The following is an 18013-nucleotide window of genomic DNA, read 5'->3' as shown; positions in this document are numbered from 1 at the left end:
TTAGGGAATCTGAAGAGGAGCACCAGGAGGTCCCAGGAATACCCTCTTGGGAATGCCCACCCTGGCCTGTACCCTCTTAGCGGTGGGTATTTTGAAAGCCAGGGCACACTCAAAGGGGCTCCTCAGGCAGATAGGAAGCCATGCTGGCTCTGGATTGGGTCTTGATGAGCGCGTGCACAGGGTGCTGGGGCAGAGGCGCACTCCCTCCCCTCCCCCTATTCCTTGTTATCTGTTCTAGGCATCACGAAGGAGCTGGCGACAGAGACAGCCCCAGCCACGGCCAAAGCTCCATCCAGAAAGGCACTAAGAAAGGAAAAGCAAGGAGGAGACAAAACAATCCTGGGCCAGACCTTCCCAAGCATGCCAGTCCTCTCTCCAGCCTCCACCCCACCTGTCCTCCCTATCTTTGTCCCAGTGGTAAGGCTCACTGGGAACCCATGACCAAGGCTTCTTGGTGAGACCAAGGGCACTTGTTATATAGTCCAGAAGACAAGGGGTGGTACTGTCCCCTCTCTAGGTAAGCTGGGCTAGGGACACCTGGATAGCAGTAGAACTGGGTTTCCCTGGGTAGTCTAGTTTCCAGATGGGGTGAACAGTCCTTACTCCTGAGGTGGAGAAGAGGGACATGTGGCATTTGGGGACCTGGCAGGCAGCTCCATACCCCATAGATGGTATGAAAAGAATAGGGTTGGAGAAAAGAACTCCACTCTGTAAGGATGAAAGGCCCCTGGACTGACAAGCTGGCTCAGTCAGTGAAGCACTTGCAACCCAAGCATGAGGACTTGAGTCAAGTCAACAAAAAATGTGTAGGAGTCAGATATAGTGAAGTGAGTCTAGTAACCCCCATGTTGAGGCAGAGACAGGGAGATAGACCCTTGGTGCTCTCCGGCCAGTCAGTGTAGCCCCAACAGTGAGCTCCATGTTTAGTGAGAGACTGCTGATGGTGATGGTGGAGAGATACTGAGGAAGAGACCTCACATTGACCTCTGGTTTCCACAGGCACATGTACACATACAAAAATGACGGCGAGGCCCCTCAGCCTTCCTGAGATAGCCTGCATCTTCTCCAGGAGTAAAGCAAGCATGGCCAGGTAACCCCACTGCCTGGCTCACGAGCTTAGCATCCACCTTTCCTTCCAGAACAGAAGGTCTATGGGAATAAGAGCTGATCCTCCCTGCCTCATGGTTAGACCCATGACACCTGCGGGTTAGAGATTCACAGTACTGTTGTGAAAGTTGGGAGTGGAAGAAGGGAGAACTGAGTCAAGGTAAAGAGAAACCCATGAAGCCCATGCCGCTAGCAAGCTGCCCAGCACATTACGCTATTTCTAGCCAGAGCCAGGAGAGGAGGGTGAGCCCTCAGCCTCTTTGACTCCTGAGTCAGAGACAGAAGCTGTGGAGAAGAACAGCTGGACAGAATCTTGGGGGAAGTGTGTCTCTTTCCTCTGGCCACCTCCAAGTTCCGGGTCCCCACTGCAAGGGCGGGTAGAGCAGAAGGACCAGCTTATATTCTTCTTTACACAGCATCATCCCTACCTCAGGAGTGCATCTGTACTCTTCACCCCAACAACCCCCCCCCCACACACACACACGGGGAGGGGGGCGGAGGGGGGCAGGAACATGCAGCTGATTGCTGGCTTGCCTCTCCTTGGGATGGTTATCAAGTCCTTAGGTGACATTAATTGCCACCAGGCATTAGGGACCTAATGAGAATTACCTTCTGTGACCACCCCAGCAAAGTCTGTCCCCAGGGCCTCCAATGAGCCTGATAGTCCTTCCCAGTGGACCTCTGAGTTCCAGTCAGCCGGCCATGGGGGAGGTGCAAGAAGAGCTAGGCAGGTTCTAATATGAAACCCAAGCAGGAACAATCAGCGGCTAGGAGGGAAGGGGTTCCCATAGCCATTCAAGCCCATTTTCCCCAAAGTGTCCCTTTCTGGAGGAAAAGGTAACTTACAGGAACCGGCAAGGGAGGGGTCGTGACAATCATGATTTGCCGAAGGCGGCTCAGAAGGGAAACAGCCTGAGGCTTGTCAAGGCTGCCTTTCTTGTTGAGCTGGGATCTCCTGTAGTAGCTCGGGCTGGCCTTGAACTCTGTGTAGCGCAGGCTGGCCTTGGACTCCTGATCCTCCTGACCCCACCTGCCCAGTGCTAGGATTACAAGCTTTTTACTGGGCATGCTAGGCAAACATTCAACCGACCAAGCTACATCACAGCTGAAGGGCAGACGAGGTGTGGACAGGGCGCCCACCAACCTTTGTTCTGACCTCAAAGCCCCATACTCTGTCCGGTATAGAAGGGTGACACACAAGTTCCATCCTCTCATGGGACGGAGTCTGCCCCTCCGGAATAGGGCCGATTAAGATCAAACCTTTCAGGATTTTCCCCCATGACATCTAATAACGCTGTCAAATCAGTGCCATTGATTTCCACGTCTGACGGTTGACTGTCGGGTCTGATTTGAGTTCCGTTCTAATGGACGAGGTGTGATGGTGGGAACGAATGTCCGCCCCTTATCACTCCCTCTTCAACCAATGACTAGGTGGAGTACAGAGACAGTTTCTCACATCCTCCCAGGCCCTCCTGAGGCTTGCGAAACAACCTGTAGGCAGTGGCAAATCCCTCGTCTGCCCCCAGCGGCGCCCCTTGCCCATCCCTGACCGAGGAGCTCCAACCAGAGGAGCTGGGCGCGGCAGCAAGGCTGATTCCCACCGGGTGCCCTGCAGAGACCCAGGCGGACTCAGAGGCTGTGGGAGGCTGCCCCCTACCCGCGCCTCGGGTGGAACCGCTGAAAACATCTCCGGCACCCGGCGGAGAGCTGGCATCCTTTGAAAAGGGACATCGGCGGCGTCTGCGGTGGCGTCTACACAGAACCGCAGTCGCAGCAACCAGCCGGCTCTACTCGGATCCCAGCACCAACCTGAACCGCTGAGGAAAAAAAAATTTAAATGTAAAGCCGAAGAGAACTGAACGGCGAGGCCAGCCCTGGGCTGACTCTCATTAAGGAGCCGCGCGCGCCCCCAGGCTGGGAATGCGGAATGGACACGTGGACAGACAGGGGAGCCGGGGGAGGGGGGAGTCTCCGTGGCGCGCGAGCCGTGGGCCGCGCGCTCCGGGGCCACGTGATCACGGGGAATCTGGGAGGGGGAGGGAGAAGGGAGCGAGCGCGCCAAGCTGGGCGCCCGCCCGCTACGGTCCTGGTGGGCGCTGGATGCCGGACCGAGGAAGAGGGTGGCGAACATCAGTGTGTGTGTCTCTCTTTCTGGAATCATTTACCGAGGAGCGCCGTGGAGGCGGCGGCGACTGCTTCGAGCAACTGTGGCTCCCCCCCCCCGCCTCTTCCCCGCCCCCCCGCTCCTCATTCTTCTCCCCCCCCCCAGTCCAAGGAGAGCTGGCCCCCCTGCCGGCATCATTCTCTTCGCTGGGCCTCCTAAGCACCAGCTGCTTCCTCGGCCAGGGGCTGCGCAGGTGCGGATGCCTTAGCCCCTTGGCCGCACTCCCGCTTCTCTCCATCCGCAGCCGGGACTGGAGCGGCGATCCGCTCGCGCAAACTGACTCCGAAAGAGCTACAGCTTATTCCCTGCCGCACCAAGGCAACGGGCAAGGGGGTGTCTAGGGGAAAGGCGGGGGTGATGGGGAGGACAAGGCGTCGGAGACTCTGAACCCAGGAAAAGTTCAAGGTTTGTGCAGGTTCCCCCAGGGAAGGCGAGGAGCGATGCTTGGCGGGGCAGGGCACCTCTACTGAGACAGCGACACCCCACCCGAGAAGAGAGAGGGTGGTAGCCCAGTGCTGCCGTGGGCTGACTACCCGCTTTCCCATTCTACGACGCTCACGGGCTGGATACTGGAGGAGACGCTCCTGGAAGAAATGGCTCGAGCCAGGGCGCCTTAGCTGGCTTTCCCGCTCCCTCGCTACTCCAAGCCCCATCCATCTCCATGGGGCAGCGGGTGCCTAGAGCTCCACCCTTGCTCCAGCCATCAAGCCCCAGACCGGCCAGGCGGCGCCGAGTCGGCCTGTGCTAGCGCAGACTTGAGTCGAGACTGGAGAGAGCACGCTGGAGTCCAAGACCGAACACTGCGAAGGGACAAACATCTGGTCACCCACCTCAGGCGTTCCATCTGGGCGTCGCCTAGGGTGGTGGCGACCTGCGTCGCCTGTCTCATCCCTGCAAGGAAACTTTTCCTTCCCCGTTTGGATTAAAGTTGCCTGGATTTTCTCCTTCTTTGCAAAAGAAATCATTCGTTGGCTCCCGACCTGGGATTTTCCGGGCTGCTGCAGGGCGCTTGGAGGAAGAAGAAAGCCGCGCTGTGTGTTTGGGGTTACCACCGAAACCAAAGCGATCCGGGCTCGCGTTGGGGATCTGCACCTTGAAGCGAGTACGGATAGGAAAGGCGCGGAGAGGCCAAGGGCTTTGGCACGCAGCTCTCGACAACCTCCGAGAGGTGGGTGGCCACAGGACCCCGGGACCGCACGTGCGGCTCCCCCCTCGCTTCTCAGATCCTGCAGGGGGCACCAGCCCTGGGAGGTGGAGACTCCTCCGGCCCGGAGCTGCGCCCCCGCTGGCTCCGAGGGTGTAGCCGGTGGTGCCTGGGACGCCCCCTCCCCTCAGAGTGTACCCAAATTGCGCTCTCTGGCCCTTGAAACCTCAACAGAGACAGTTGGGCTCCACAGTGAGTGGGAGGCGACCGATCCTAGCTTGAGACCAAGTCGCCGTGGACTGCTGCCCCCTAGGACCCCTTCCGCCCCCGCCTCTGCCATGGCCCCAGGAATGTTGGGCCGCCACGGCGCCGCCCTGCTCTGCCTCTCCGCGCTGCTCGCCCACGGTAAGTGTCGCGGCGCAGACTCGGGGTGAAGATGCGGCGGGCGCCCCTGGAGGGGGCGGAGGGAGAATCGGAGGAAGGAGCACCCTCATCCTATTGCTCCCCTGGACTCTCCGCTGGCGCTACCAGCACGGCGTCCCCGCCTGCCTCGAGAGCATGCTGAGGGGACCTAGGTCGGTCCAGGGGAGACTGGAAAAGGGGATCTTTCCTGTGGTCTCCGAGTTAAAATGCAGGATCCAACCTAAGACCCTGGGGGCGTGTCTGCCCACGAAGATCTAGAGGGATGCTAGAGATGAACTAGATTGGGTCCCTGACACCCGGCCGCGTTGCCCCGTGCAGCCCGCGAGGCTGGGAAGTACTGGGACCCACGGGATCCCGGCTTCCCGACCCCGGCGCGCAAGCGGGTTCCGAGTCGTGCGGCCCGCTGCCTGGCTTCCTGCAGCGGGCCTCGGGCAGGGACGCGCACGGTAGGGGCCCGGGAGGCTTGTGAGCTGCATCTCAATGGCCGGCCGGCTCGCGGAGCAAGGCGGGCGGGGGTCTGGGCAGCGGGCACGGGCCGGGAGGCTGGTGGCGCGCGGAGAAAACGGGGCCGCGCTCCCGCGTTCTGCAATCTGTTGCGTCTGCTCCCCAGGCTCGCCCGGGGCTCCGGGCTCCGCGGGAAAGAGGTGACGGAGGGAGGGGTCTGGGGTAGTGTGCCCATGCAGTGAGACAGCGAGGATACAGGTTGGAGATGGGGCGGGGGGGGGGGGGCAATCTCAGGACAGCCTTCCCCACCCAGAGTGGGAACTCAGATTTTTGAGCCAGGAGGATGCTGTGGCAGCTTCCGCAAGCTGGAGATGCTCCAAGAGGCGAGGGGCGCTGACCTAGGCGGGAGGGAGAGAGCTGTAGAAGCCCGTGAGAGTATAGCTCTCTGCTGCGCCCAACGTGGACGCAGCTGACCTGGGACATATCTCTAACCAACAAAGGGCCGACTAGGGGTGAGGGAATCTGATGTCCCACTTCGAGGGGTGAGCCAAGGACAGAATAGGAGAGGGGTTTTGTGGAGCAGACCATCTAGAGGTTTTAGAACCCTCCACGTGTGGTGGTCAGCTTTTGCCCGAATCTGTGAAGTCCCTAGGAGCCTGGTTGAGCCTGCTGTGAACCCACCTAAGGTCTTTAACCAGGGGCGTTGCTCACCCCAGCTGGGGTTCGTTTTCAAGGCTGAAAGAATAAGAAAGAATGACTTCTAGGAATTGTAGGATCCCAAGACTGGGAGGCAGAAGGGAACCAGCTAACCTCCCCCCCCCCTTTGGGTGGCTGGGTTCTTCCAGCTGTGGGGTGAGCTCTTTTGCCTTTGATTCAGTGGGAATTGCTAGTCCCCTGTTTCCCCAGAAATGTGCAGGCAATGGCTAGCTGGAATAGGGTACGGAGGGCACTTAGGGGTGCATCCAGAGAAGAATCTTCATCCCTTGGAGAGATTGACTGTGGGTAAGGTTAAGACAGTTGCGTGACCAGGAGCTAGCAGGCCTCTGTCTAGGAGTGGCTCTTCCCGGTGCTTGAGTTCCATTACCAGCTCAACGTTGGCCCCTGCGCAGCTCAGTTGCTATCCATAGATCTTGCTACCCCCCTGCATGTTCTCTGGCCTGGCTGTAGAAATCTGTTTCCCTTCCCGGCCTGTCAGAGTGGTCTGATTCCTAAGCCCCTGCCCTAGGCAGGCCTTCTGGAGTGTCCTGCCTGCTGTGAGCCTTAGCTAGGGCTTCATGGTGTGGCTGTCTCTGGGCCCAGGGTGTCCCCCAGCTCACAGGTACTGCTGTCCTTAACCTGTCCACACACAATGCTAGCACAGTACTTGCGTGGCTAGGACTAAGGACTGACTTGGAAGACCAGCGCCCTATTGTTCCCACTTCTGGCTCCTTTCTAAGTCCTTCTCTAAGCTTGAATGTCGCTTTGTCAACCCATACCTCAGTTTTACTTTTAAAACTCCGACGTACCCCCAGTAAGCAAGAACAAAATGAAAGAAATGATGTCATGTGAAAATTAAGAGAGTCTGAGCCCCAGGCCTTCATCCTGCAGGACTGCCTAGGAGCCTCCTGCCACCTCCTCTCGGTTTGAGGAAGGTACATGGACTTACTGTCACTTAGGCCAACTTTCAATAGGTTTTCTAGACTATTCTAAGATGGGGGACGTGGGGGTGCTGCTGCAGTATACAATGCCTGGCGGGCGACAGAGGCCACAGGGTTCTGATCACACAGTCGGACTGGAAGTCAGGCAGGCTGGGCTTCTGTCTCACTATGACACCATTGGGCAGGGTGACCTTGGACTGCCTCTCTAGTGTCAGGTCCCCCTCCTCCCAGCCACAACATGTGGTCTCTGGCCCACAAGTTCCTTCTCAGGTTCCACCAGACTGTTGGGCAGAGCCCTTGTGTGGACAGAGCACCACATTTGTTGTGGGCCCAGCTGAGCCCTGCAGGGTGTTCAGAGTGGGGTGTTCGGCTATCTCTTGGCATTTCCAGTCTTGAGACTACCTCTGAAAAAAGCTAAGAAGGTTGTTTTCTAGTATTTGTCTTTTGGGAAATGATCCTTAATTTTCAGTTTCAACAGAAGCCTGGGGGTCAGGGTGGTGACTGAGCCTGTTGGGGAGCTGACTTGGTCTGTTCTCTTACACAGTAACCTTTATTTTCCCCCAGTGCCTATGGGACCAAAGAACCATTCTTTGCCCTGGTATCAGGGTCCTTCCTGATCTTGTTCCAGTGTGCATCTTCCCCCACGGTGCTCCTGACCTCTGTCCTTCCTGGTGCCTTAGATACCCTGTCTCACTTCCCAAGTCTTCCATAGTCAGCACCTTGCCTCCAGAAACCCCTACTCCAGCCTTTAAAGCCCAGATCCAGTAGCACCTCCAGCAGGGACTCTCTCAGGCCACCCCCAGCTCCCCAAGGCTCCTGAATGTTCTCCTGCCACTTCCGGCTGGCTACCTTTTGAGCTGACATCCACATGCATCAAGTCCCCTAGCCCAGCCTGATGCCTTGTACACACTCTCCCGTCAGTCCCATCCCCAGTGCACACACACAGCAATGGGTCAGAAGAAAGGGATGAGGGGAAGCTGGCTCCCTGGGATAAGGACTGAAGAGGGCAGGGAAAGAGACAGGTGGGTCTCTTGGAGAGGAAGAAGGGGGAGCAGGCCCAGACCATACTAGTGACTCCTTCAGGCTGTACACCCCAAGTGGCACACTGGGCCGTGTTCTTAGGAAGCTACAGGCCGTCTGACACACCCCACGACTTTCTCCTGGAGGTTGTGTCTCCTACCCCCCTATTATGTCTTTCTGGAGGATTGGGCAAGCAGCAGGCCAGGCCAGAAGGCCTGTGGTGGTTGTGGAGCTCAGCTCTGTTAACGTGTGAGGCCAGTAGGTGGGGGTGTGTTCTAAACTTGGTGGCAGAGAAGGAGCTTTGCTGGAATGGATCCTGAGAATGGCTGGGTGCGGGGTTCCAGCTATAGGAGGCTCTGTTGAAGGCCAGGACTGGAACTGGGCCCTGCAAAACACCCATGAGTTTGGGGAGCGGGGCTACAGGCCCAGCCTCTATCCATCAGGATATAGCCCACCCATCTGGGCAAGGTCTGGCCCTGTCAGCTTCAAATACTGAAAGAGGAGACCCGAGGACAACCAAACCCAGCCTTCTAGTAGGCACGGATGAGGGAGCAGACATGCAGGAAAAGGCCTGGAACTCAAATAGCAAGATAATGCTGAAAATTACACCAGGCATGAAGCCTAAAGGGGATTCTTGGTTTGGACAAAAGCACTTGGGCAGTTTTTTTTTTTTTTTTAGATTTTTTTATTGCTGTATAAATAATACCATTCAAAATTTCCACCTCCTCCCATTTCCCTCCTGCTCCCCTACTCCCCCTTCCTCTCCCCCTCCAGTCCTAAGAGAGGGCAGGGTACCCTGACTTCCCAAGATATTCTGCAAGTCCCAAGCTAGCCCACAGTGGCCAGCCATCCTGACAGTCCTATTTAGCCTTCCCTAGCACCCCTGATCACACACCACATCTGATAAAACTTTAGGGCTGAGTCTCACTCACTGCTGGTCCTCCCAGCCCAGCCACAATGAGACCAAAGATTCCCCATCTTGTCCCCACCTCAAGGCATTTTGTATCCAGAGTTATGAGCCCAGCTTCTCAGAGAACTGACACTGGAGGAACCCAAACCCAAGACCTGTTTGGGCTACAGATCAAGTTCAAGGCCAGCCTGGACAACTGTCTCAAAAGGTGAAAGAGAAATCCAGGTCATATCCCAGTGGCACAGTGTTTGTCTGCCCTGTGCAAGGCCATGGGTTTGATTCCCTTCGGTAGCCCAAAAGCAATTCTGTAAGGCAGTTGGGACTCAGAGTCCTCTGATTGCAGGACACGCAGCATGCCTTAGCCCCAGGAAGTCCATTTCTCCTGAGTCTGCTTTCCACCTCTGCCATTCTTAACCTCCAAGTTCTCTGCCCCCCTTCCACCCTTCCACCTGCAGCAAATGCCAACACATGGCTCCGATTGCCCTCCCTGCTCCTTTGCCCCATCCCTGGCAATCCTCCCTTCTTCCCTGCTTGAGCTCAACACAGAATTTTAATAAGAAATTAATGAGCCAGGTGTGTACATGTTTATTTTTGAGAAAACAAATGTCCTTTTCTATTTTCCTTCTCTGTCCCTTTAGCTGAAAAGCAAAGTGGGCATGCCTTGCCATCAAGTCAAGCTGGTGGTGCTCTGCCTAGCTGTCCCCACGGTTGGGCCCCATACCCACCAAAGCCAGCGCCAGTGCTCGGCCAGCCAAAGGCTGTCAATGGAGGATGAATGGAACTTTAGAGAGGGGACAGGTGAGGTCAGTAGTGTAACAAAGACAAGCCAACATTGAGGGTAGCCATCACCCATGGCCTTGGTGTCCATGAGTCGCTGCTGTGTCTTGTCCTTTGTCCCTTTGGCTCTGCTTCCTTCCTTGCCACCTCTCACACGTACAAAAAAAAAAAAAAAAAAAAAAAAAAAAAAACAAAAACAAAAAAAAAACAACCAGGCCTTGTTGGCTCTCACCACCCAGCAGTGTGAGTGGGAAATAGAAGCAATTACCTAGATAATTCAATGCTTGCTGCATGAATGAATGGATGCAAAAATGAATAATTCGCTGTAATAGAAGAGGCAAGAGTAGAAAAGGTAATTGAAGAAAGTCCTTTGTTTTGGTTTTTTTCTTCTTTTTTTTTTTTTTTACTAAATTATTTAGGAAATAATCTGTTTTTAGAAAGTTCCCCTGTTTATCAAACACAAGTCCTTCCTGTTGTAGTCTCTCCCCAGACTTTTTGGTCCGTGAGAATAGGCGAGTAGTTTGCTTTCTTCACTCAAATGGCGTTTGCAGTTTAGCCCATCAAGCAGCTGGTAATTAGATACTTGGCTTGTAGAGCCTGTCAGCCTGTCTTTATTTTCCTGGCCCTATCTTTGTACCTGGGAGAATGACATGTTTAGGGACATCAGGGTGGATGACTAGTTCTCAAAATGGTCCAGATTCTCAGAGACATCTCTATCACCAGTCTCGAGCATGAACATGAGCAATGTGGGACCCTTAAGAGCAGGGGCACAAGACTCCTTCCTACTTGTCTGCAATTCCCATGATCCCACTGTGTCCCCAGGTGGCCACCAACTTGCCAGTGAGCAGTTCTGGCCATGCCAGCTCTAAACCCAGGCTTTCTAACCCTGTACCTGGGGCTCTCTTGCCATCAGGGGCAGCACTGGCATGGGCAGAGAAAGTGGGGACCTGTGAATCCAGTAGACTGCTTCAGGTTCCCTCTCCCTTGCTCTCTTAGGTGTGTCCAATCTCTTAATGGCTCGCTCTCTCTCTCTCTCTCTCTCCCCCCCCCCTTCTCACCAACCTAGTCTTCAAGAGAGCAGTTCATTTCCTCCATCCAGAAAGCCCCTGTCGTAGGGTTTCTGTTGCTGTGATGAAACACCATGACCAAACAGCAAGCTGGGGAGGAAGGGGTTTATTTGACTTAACTTTTATGTTGCTGTTCATCATCAAAGGAAGCCAGGACAGGAACCGAAGTGGGGAAGGAGTCTGGAGGCAAGGGCTCATGCAGAGGCCATGGAGGGGTGCTGCTTACTGGCTTGCTCCACATGGCTTGTTCAGCATGCTTTCTTATAGAACTTAGGACAGCCAGCCCAGGGGTGACCCCACCCAGATGGCCTGAGCATTCCCATATCAATTACTAATTAAGAAAATGCCCCACAGGCTTGCCTATGGAACTGTTTTCTGAAGTGAGGCTCCCTCTCTGATACCTCTAGCTTCTGTCAGGTTGACATAAAACTAGCCAAGACCCCCACCATGGTTCCCAGACAACAGAGGACTCACAAACATTACCACCCATTCTGGTTTTCCCCATTTGAATGGCACATTGCCTGGCTTTCCCTCCTGGCCATGATCATAAATGTGCCTGGATGCCATGTGACCCTTCCCTGCCAATGCCATCCTCGTGTCCCCAGAGGCATGCTGGCGCATGGTGTATATGTTGATTGTCTAAATAAACCAGTGCACAAACCCTTGTGTATATTGAAGTATACATAGACACCATCTTAAGCCCTCAGAAAATATTCAGTTGGTGCTTACTTACTGCACGGGGCCAGCTGTCATCCCAGATAGTCTTAGAATAAAGCTCCTCAGGCTGCTGGCTAACTGTCAGGAGGACACACATTTATTGGGTGTGCTATGCTGTCAGGGACAAAAGTCCTGTAAGGGGAGTGGGGAGTTCTAGAGCAATTGAGCAGTTTGTCAAATAGCAAAGTGAGCTCCTGCTGGATGGGGCATGGTTGAGTATGAACTCCAAGGAGAGAGGGGATGAAAGTGAGACCCTTCAGTATCCACAAGCCTTCACAAAGGACACATGGTGAAGAGCCCTGGGTAGGTGTGGTCACTTGAGAAGGTGGGAGGTTGGCAGGACTGGGGTCTGAGAGAGAGAGGAGCCTCCTGACCTCCCTAGGAGGCCGAATGCCAGTGTGGTCACCCCACAGGACCATCCAGCATTCTTCTCCTTCTCTGCAGTCTCATCTTTGAACTAATTATCTAAGCTTGCAAAAATCCTGTTCACTGGGACCTGTGCGTGACATGTTCTCACTCGGCCTGATTTTATATCGCTCTAATTTGGGGATTTGGGGTGTTGTGGTCAAGAGGTGGAGACTCTGCTAGCATTCAGTGACCACAGAGCCTGCTTTCTGTAAGTCTCTGAGCAACCTGCAGTGGTTCCAGGTCACCTGCTCTGGGACCTCTCTGCCTCTCTCATCATTGACCTGCAAGTGTCTTGGTGTTGGCCTAGCCTCCCACGGTCAGACACTAGCCACTGATCTTCCCTGGTGCCCACATCTCAGCCAGGGGTCCATTCGTCTCTCATCTTGTTCTTCCTCTGGCTCCATAGCTGTTTGAGGCCTTTGTGTAATGGGAAGAAACTCTTCCTTTGGAAATAGGAAAAATGACCATTTTCTCTGCTGCCAATACAGAAAAAAAAAAATCTCAATTTTCTGTGACTGTTCTCAGAGAGGTAAAATCTGCCAGTAGCCAGCCCATGGATGAGAGAGCTGAGAGGGTAGAGAGAACAGGTGGTGATGGGCTTAGTTTTCCTGCCCTGGGGCACCCACAGCCCTTCGCAGGACATTCTTCCCAACCTTGGCCTCTGTTGACCACACACCCTGTGTTGGGCAACCAGTGCTCTGTCTGCTGAGCACTGATTTTGCCCTCCAGTTGGTGTTGGGCACTGAGTCATCCCTGGAGCCAGCAGAGGACCCTGTTCTGTTTCTGCCTGGCTCTGACATTCAGAGCTTTCCTCCTCCACCCACCCTTTCCCTGCACTGGGCATTAAACTCCCTGACTCCGTTGCCCCTTTCATGGTGATTTGGGCCAAGTTTCTTAACCACTCTCTGCTTAAGCTCCTCTTCTGCAAAGGATGATGGTCAAAGCACTCCGCTTGCGGGGTGTGTTGTGATGATTCAGTGAGTTATTTTATGCTAAATATTTCAGCAGATCGCACCCAGCACAGAACAAACGCGTAAAAATGACGGTTGTCAATATTATCATTACTAATGTTATTAGTGTGTGCCAGGAGCCATGTTGAGTGTGAAGACGAAGCTATCTGTCTCTGATAATCTGTTCTTAAAGAGGTTTCTAATGCAATGTCTCAGAGAGAGGAGACTTGTCACTGAACAACTGGAGCCACCACGGAAGGGACTGGGAATGCTGCAGGGAGGGAGGGAGGAAAGGTCGGAGGGGGGAAAAAGGGAGAATTGGTAATTTAGAGAGAGCATGGGAGGCATCTAGGAAGAGGTGGCTCAGGAGCCCTGGTCAGGTTCCAGAATGCTGTTCTGCAGGTGAGGCAGTCAGTGTCGTCTTCTCCAAGGGAGACAAAACCAGGACAGGGTGACTGCTGGCCTGGTGCTCAGCACCTAGGGGTGAAGTGAACAGGTAAACTGAGGCTGCATGCTGGGGAGAAGTACAGCAAGCTAAATGCCAGGCGTGTGCGTAGCCATTCCTTTCCGAGATGTTCTGTCTAGAGACCTCTCAGATCGGTGACCCCATGTTCCACAAAATGCTCAGAAACTATTGAGAGTTGAGGTTGATACCATACAGGCAACATTCTTAACAGCGACCAGGTCAGGGGAAAAAATTGCAGATCGGTCCAGAGTGGAAGGAAGTTGTAGTGCTACCATCTGGAATTGTGGGTCTTGGCGTTGAAGTGGCCATTACCTGCAGTCTCATGTACCCCCTTGAGCGGTGCAAAGCCCACGTTCAGAACCAGGTTTGGTGGCGAGTGCTGCCTCTGTGGCTGGCTGAGGAGCTGAAAGGGCTGGATTCTCTACCTACAAATTTTAGTCTGCAGATGTGCAAATGGAAGGTGGGGAGCCTGTGACCCAAGGCTCAAGACATGGAACTGTCAAGGCCCAGAGTTCCTGGAGCAACTTGCATTATGGACTCTTGGACTACTCATCAGAGCCCAAGCCCAGAGACCCCCAACACCCCTCACTGTGTGATGGAGGCCCAGGCAGCCTCATTTCACATTCCATCCCTCAGCCAAAGGCTTCTGCCAGCCTGTGGTCTGCAGGGAGGCCTCAGGAGCCCAGTCACATTGGTGGGGGGTGTTGGGGGCATCCCACGGCACCCCAGCCTGTGCATCCCTTAACCACTACAGTGAAGCCAGGTGACCTGAGAGCCAGGGACTTCAGAAGATTGGTCCCCCGAGCCTTAGCTTCCCCACTTGCAGCCTGGGAGCATTGGAGCCTTCTCTTGGGAAGATGTGCAGGGGTAGAGCCCACTGTGGAAGCACTGGGAACAAACAGCAGGCACCTGCCACAGGGCTTTGTAAATACAGGTTTCTTCTTTTCTCTCTTGCCCAGAGTCAGGCCTCTGCCTGCCAGGAAGCACATTCAAGATTGTGCCAAAGACTTCCCGGAGAGCAGTTGTCTGGTGATTGGGGGTTTTGTTTTGTTCTGTTGGAGTCTTTTATTTTAAGCCTTAATGCCTCCTAGCAACACACTGCTTGGTTTTAGGACCACAGTAGCCATCTCAATACCTCCCCATACCCGCACCCTGCTGCTACCCAGGTCTCTGCAGCAGCCCAGGTCCCTAGCACAAGCATGGCACTTGTCTGGCGGGGTCTTGACCTCCTGAGATTCACATCCCTATCAAGCAGTCCTCAAGGTGGACAGAGGATGACCTCTACCCCCGTAGTCAGGATCCACGTGTAGGGTCCCAGGGCAGGGTTCTGACTCAGAGCCCTGGTCTCCCTGCTCCTGTAGCCTGGAAGCTCACGGGGACAACACAGAATGAGTCTCCAAGGCCTCGTTACATTTCTGTGTATCTATCCCTGCATGTCTACCATGGGAAGAAAATCTTACCCATCCTATAGAGTCCTTAAAAAGTGGGTCGTTAGAGCAACATGCCCCGTAATGGCACCTACAAATCTTGTGACAAAAGTCATGGAGCCGCTGTTAGTAATGTTATTGGCACCAGGGAACCTTCAGGAGTCGATTTCCACAGGTCTGTCTCAGTGGCCCTTACACCCACTCCTGCCCCCACCACCTGCATTTTTCTTCTTCCTCTGCTATTTTCTTTCCCCACCTGTCCCTCCCCCACAGTGATGGCATGGATGATCAAACCTCTCCTCCCAGGGCTTGGGGATAAGGGTTAGGGTCCCCGACTTTATTGCCCAACAGTAATATAGCAGAAACCATGTGTCTGCCGCAAAGTAATTTTAACAATATATTCCGATCCATCCGTGCAAAAGATGGTTGTTTTCTCATGGAAGCCCATAGGAAGCTGTGAGTGGATGTTTGGAGTTCCTGTTTTCTTCTGTCGGGGTCACAGCCTCAGAACTCTGGCCTTTTACTCTGCCAGCAGCAGGCTGAGTTCCTTTTTGAACCCCACCCCCAGGCGCACCAGCTCCAAACCACATGTCTCTCCCTGCAGGCTCTCAGAGGCACTTCCAAGGCCTACTTTTAGGGGACCCCTCTAGTCCTGACCTGCTTCTCTTGATTCTTGAAAGTTCCCTGCCAACTTAGAGCTGGCCCTGCCTTTCCCAGCTGCGGTGATTCATGCTAGTGATGATGGTGACCCCAGTGATGGGGCCTGAAGCTTCTGTACCTCACCCCCACCCACTGCCGGATTCTGGCCATCAAGGTCAAATGCAGTCACTGTTCTGCTCAGTGTCCCCTCACCTCACCAGGAGAGAGAGCCAGACCCTTTGCAGCATCTCCCGAGCCTACGGGACTGTCATTTCTCCCCACCCTGCCTCTGACCTCTCAGCTCCCACCACACTGGCTTCCCAGCTCTCCTCAGCATGCTGAGTGAGATGACTCAGAGGCTTGGTCTTCAGGCCCCTCTGTCCTTTGGTCTCTCAAATGCTTCTTAACCAGTTCAGACTTCCCTGGCTACCTCGGTCCACTCCCACATCCCTGGGACTTCTCCTATGACATAGTCCAGAGCTGGGTCTACTTGCTAAGAGGTTGAGCCCCCAGCTGAAGGGAGGCCCCAGCCAGCAGAGAACACATTTGTTTTGTTGGGTGTTGTACCCAGCGCCTGGACCAGGGCCCAGCACAGGGATTCTTAGTCTGCAACGTGAAAGGAAGGAGTCAGTGGTAGGTGTGGCCCCCTCCTGAGCTGCTGGGCAAACAAACTAGTTCTTAAATAGGTGACAGTGACAGGAGCCAGAGGTAGAGAAGTTAGCCCTTCCCGCCCGTAACTCATTGACCGTTCGTCTGTCAAATCCTAACTGTGCGACCTCAGAGAGATGGCTTACCTTCTCTGTGTTTGGTTTCCTCCTTTACATACTGGAGTACTAGTAGTATGATCCTCATGAGGTCAGTACAAGGAACGAAGGAGATAATGTGGGCCCGGAGGAAGCTTTGGCTTAATGGTACTTGCTCAGTAAATGGCAGCTATTGTTAATGCCGTTGAAGGCTTTGTCTATACCGAGCATGTAGCACACACTGGACGTGTTTATGGCAGCCACAGGCTGGCACGGGGCAAGTGTGCAAGCAGGTTTGGTGCAGTGCAGTTGATGCCTGGTGGCAGAGGTGCCTGCAGAGTACCTGGTCTCACATGGACTTTGGAGAGGGCTAGAGGTTGCTGCCAAACTCTTATGCTGAGCAGCAACATGTTGAATCACAGCAGTGCCATGGCAGTGTGTGTGTGTGTGTGTGTGTGTGTGTGTGTGTGTGTGTGTACGCGTGTGTGCACGCACGACTGTGTGACAGTTTTTTTTTCTGGAGCCTGCTCACTGGTCCATATAGTATGCAGTGAGGTGGGGTCAAAGGTGTTTCAGCTCTACACCACACTGGGGGATACACTGTTTCCTGGCATCAACCTTCTTATCTGTGAAGGGGGAATCCTGGGAGTCAGCAAGCCAGTGGGAGCAGAGGTTCCAGAAGCAGATGGTAGGAAGGTGCCTTGTGGGCACGTCAACACAAAAGGGGAAACCCCTGCTCTGTCATAGGGTACCACAGCCTTATAGCCCCATCCCCAAGAATCACACTCCTGCTCTAAGACTGTATAAGTTGGTTTGCATAAAACTATCCCTAGGCCTTGCCTTTAAAAGTCTTTGTCTTTTCTCTAAACAGCCCGTAAATGATTTCGGCAAATGGCTCTAAGTAGGAAAAAAAAAAGGAAGAAGGAAAAGAGAAGGAGAAAAAGAAACAATAATGTCAGTGCCAGCTGCCTGACCAGAATGTTGATGAATCTCCTGCCTGCACCTATTCCTTCCCACAAGCCCAAACTGTGCCTCCTCCCTCAGGCAGGAGATGGCCATCAGACAGGAAGCTGTTCTCTCAACCTGCCCTGCCACTCCAGATCTCCTTGGGGACATACGCCTCCCTTGTCAGTGTAAGGGCTCCCTGGAAAAGGCGGGGCCTGCCCATCAGAGGAATCCGGATCCCCTCTAGGCGAGGATTGGGTGGGAACATTGGGATCCCCTCTAGAGCCTGGTTTCTTCCACCATCGTTCAGACAGCGCAGGCTGGTTCCCAGGCTGAGACCTCGGGCACATGCTGATTGGTTTGATCATCTGTCACCCTGCACAGCTTTCCCCAGCACATGCTGTGTGCCAGAGCCTTCAGGATGAGGCTTTCCTGACGCGGTCTGAGCGCTGCATTAATCTTTGGGCATTAAGATACGTATATAGAGGCAATGTGATGCTATGTCTATAGCAAAAGAATAGTAGTAGGTTCACCCCTGAGGCTGATGACCGATCCAGCATGGGTTCTTGTTTCTGTTAACCGTACCATGCACGATTTCCATCTTGTGAAGACCTTAAACCCAATAAGAAAGTGGTTGGTTACTTCTTCCTGCAAGCACAGCCACTTAGAGGAGATCTAGAACCAGGCCCTAGACGTGACCTGGCTCTCCTGGGGCAGGACCTACACTAGAAGCTCAGCATGGAAGCCACCCCTATAGTCTTAGATCTAGGCTCCAGTGCAGACCACCCCCATGCCATTGTGACCACAGCTCTTGTTGTGGCGTGAGGGCCAAGGTAGGGGCATGCAGCTCTGGGACAGTTGGCCTACTTTCTCCTGCTTCTCTCCTGTGTGCTCCCCATGCTTACTACTGGGAAGTGTTACCGTTGCCTGGCATTGTCTGGCATTGCCTGCCCTGACATCACCATGTAGCCATAAGACCTTTTTCCTTGCCCAGGCCCAGTTTCTCTGTGTGAAGCATAATAAAA

The 18013-nt window shown here is 54.2% G+C and overlaps 1 protein-coding gene across 1 annotated transcript in view; it reads left to right on the top strand.

The window, feature by feature from the left end:
* The first annotated feature begins 4589 nt into the window (after positions 1-4589).
* The window catches only part of Tmem132e (transmembrane protein 132E), a 51238-nt gene continuing 37814 nt past the window's right edge, over positions 4590-18013 (top strand). The window contains exon 1 of the mRNA XM_050128710.1: positions 4590-4820. Coding sequence (XP_049984667.1) covers positions 4754-4820 — 67 coding nt within the window. The 5' untranslated portion in view covers positions 4590-4753. The remainder of the gene's footprint in view (positions 4821-18013) is intronic.

The sequence above is a fragment of the Alexandromys fortis genome, unplaced genomic scaffold (assembly GCF_014885135.2).
Source record: "Alexandromys fortis isolate MF-2015 unplaced genomic scaffold, M_Fortis_MF-2015_v1.1 scaffold_80, whole genome shotgun sequence".
NCBI lineage: Eukaryota > Metazoa > Chordata > Mammalia > Rodentia > Cricetidae > Alexandromys > Alexandromys fortis.
Note: the sequence above shows the minus strand (reverse complement) of the source record. Positions and strands in the feature narration are given on the sequence as shown.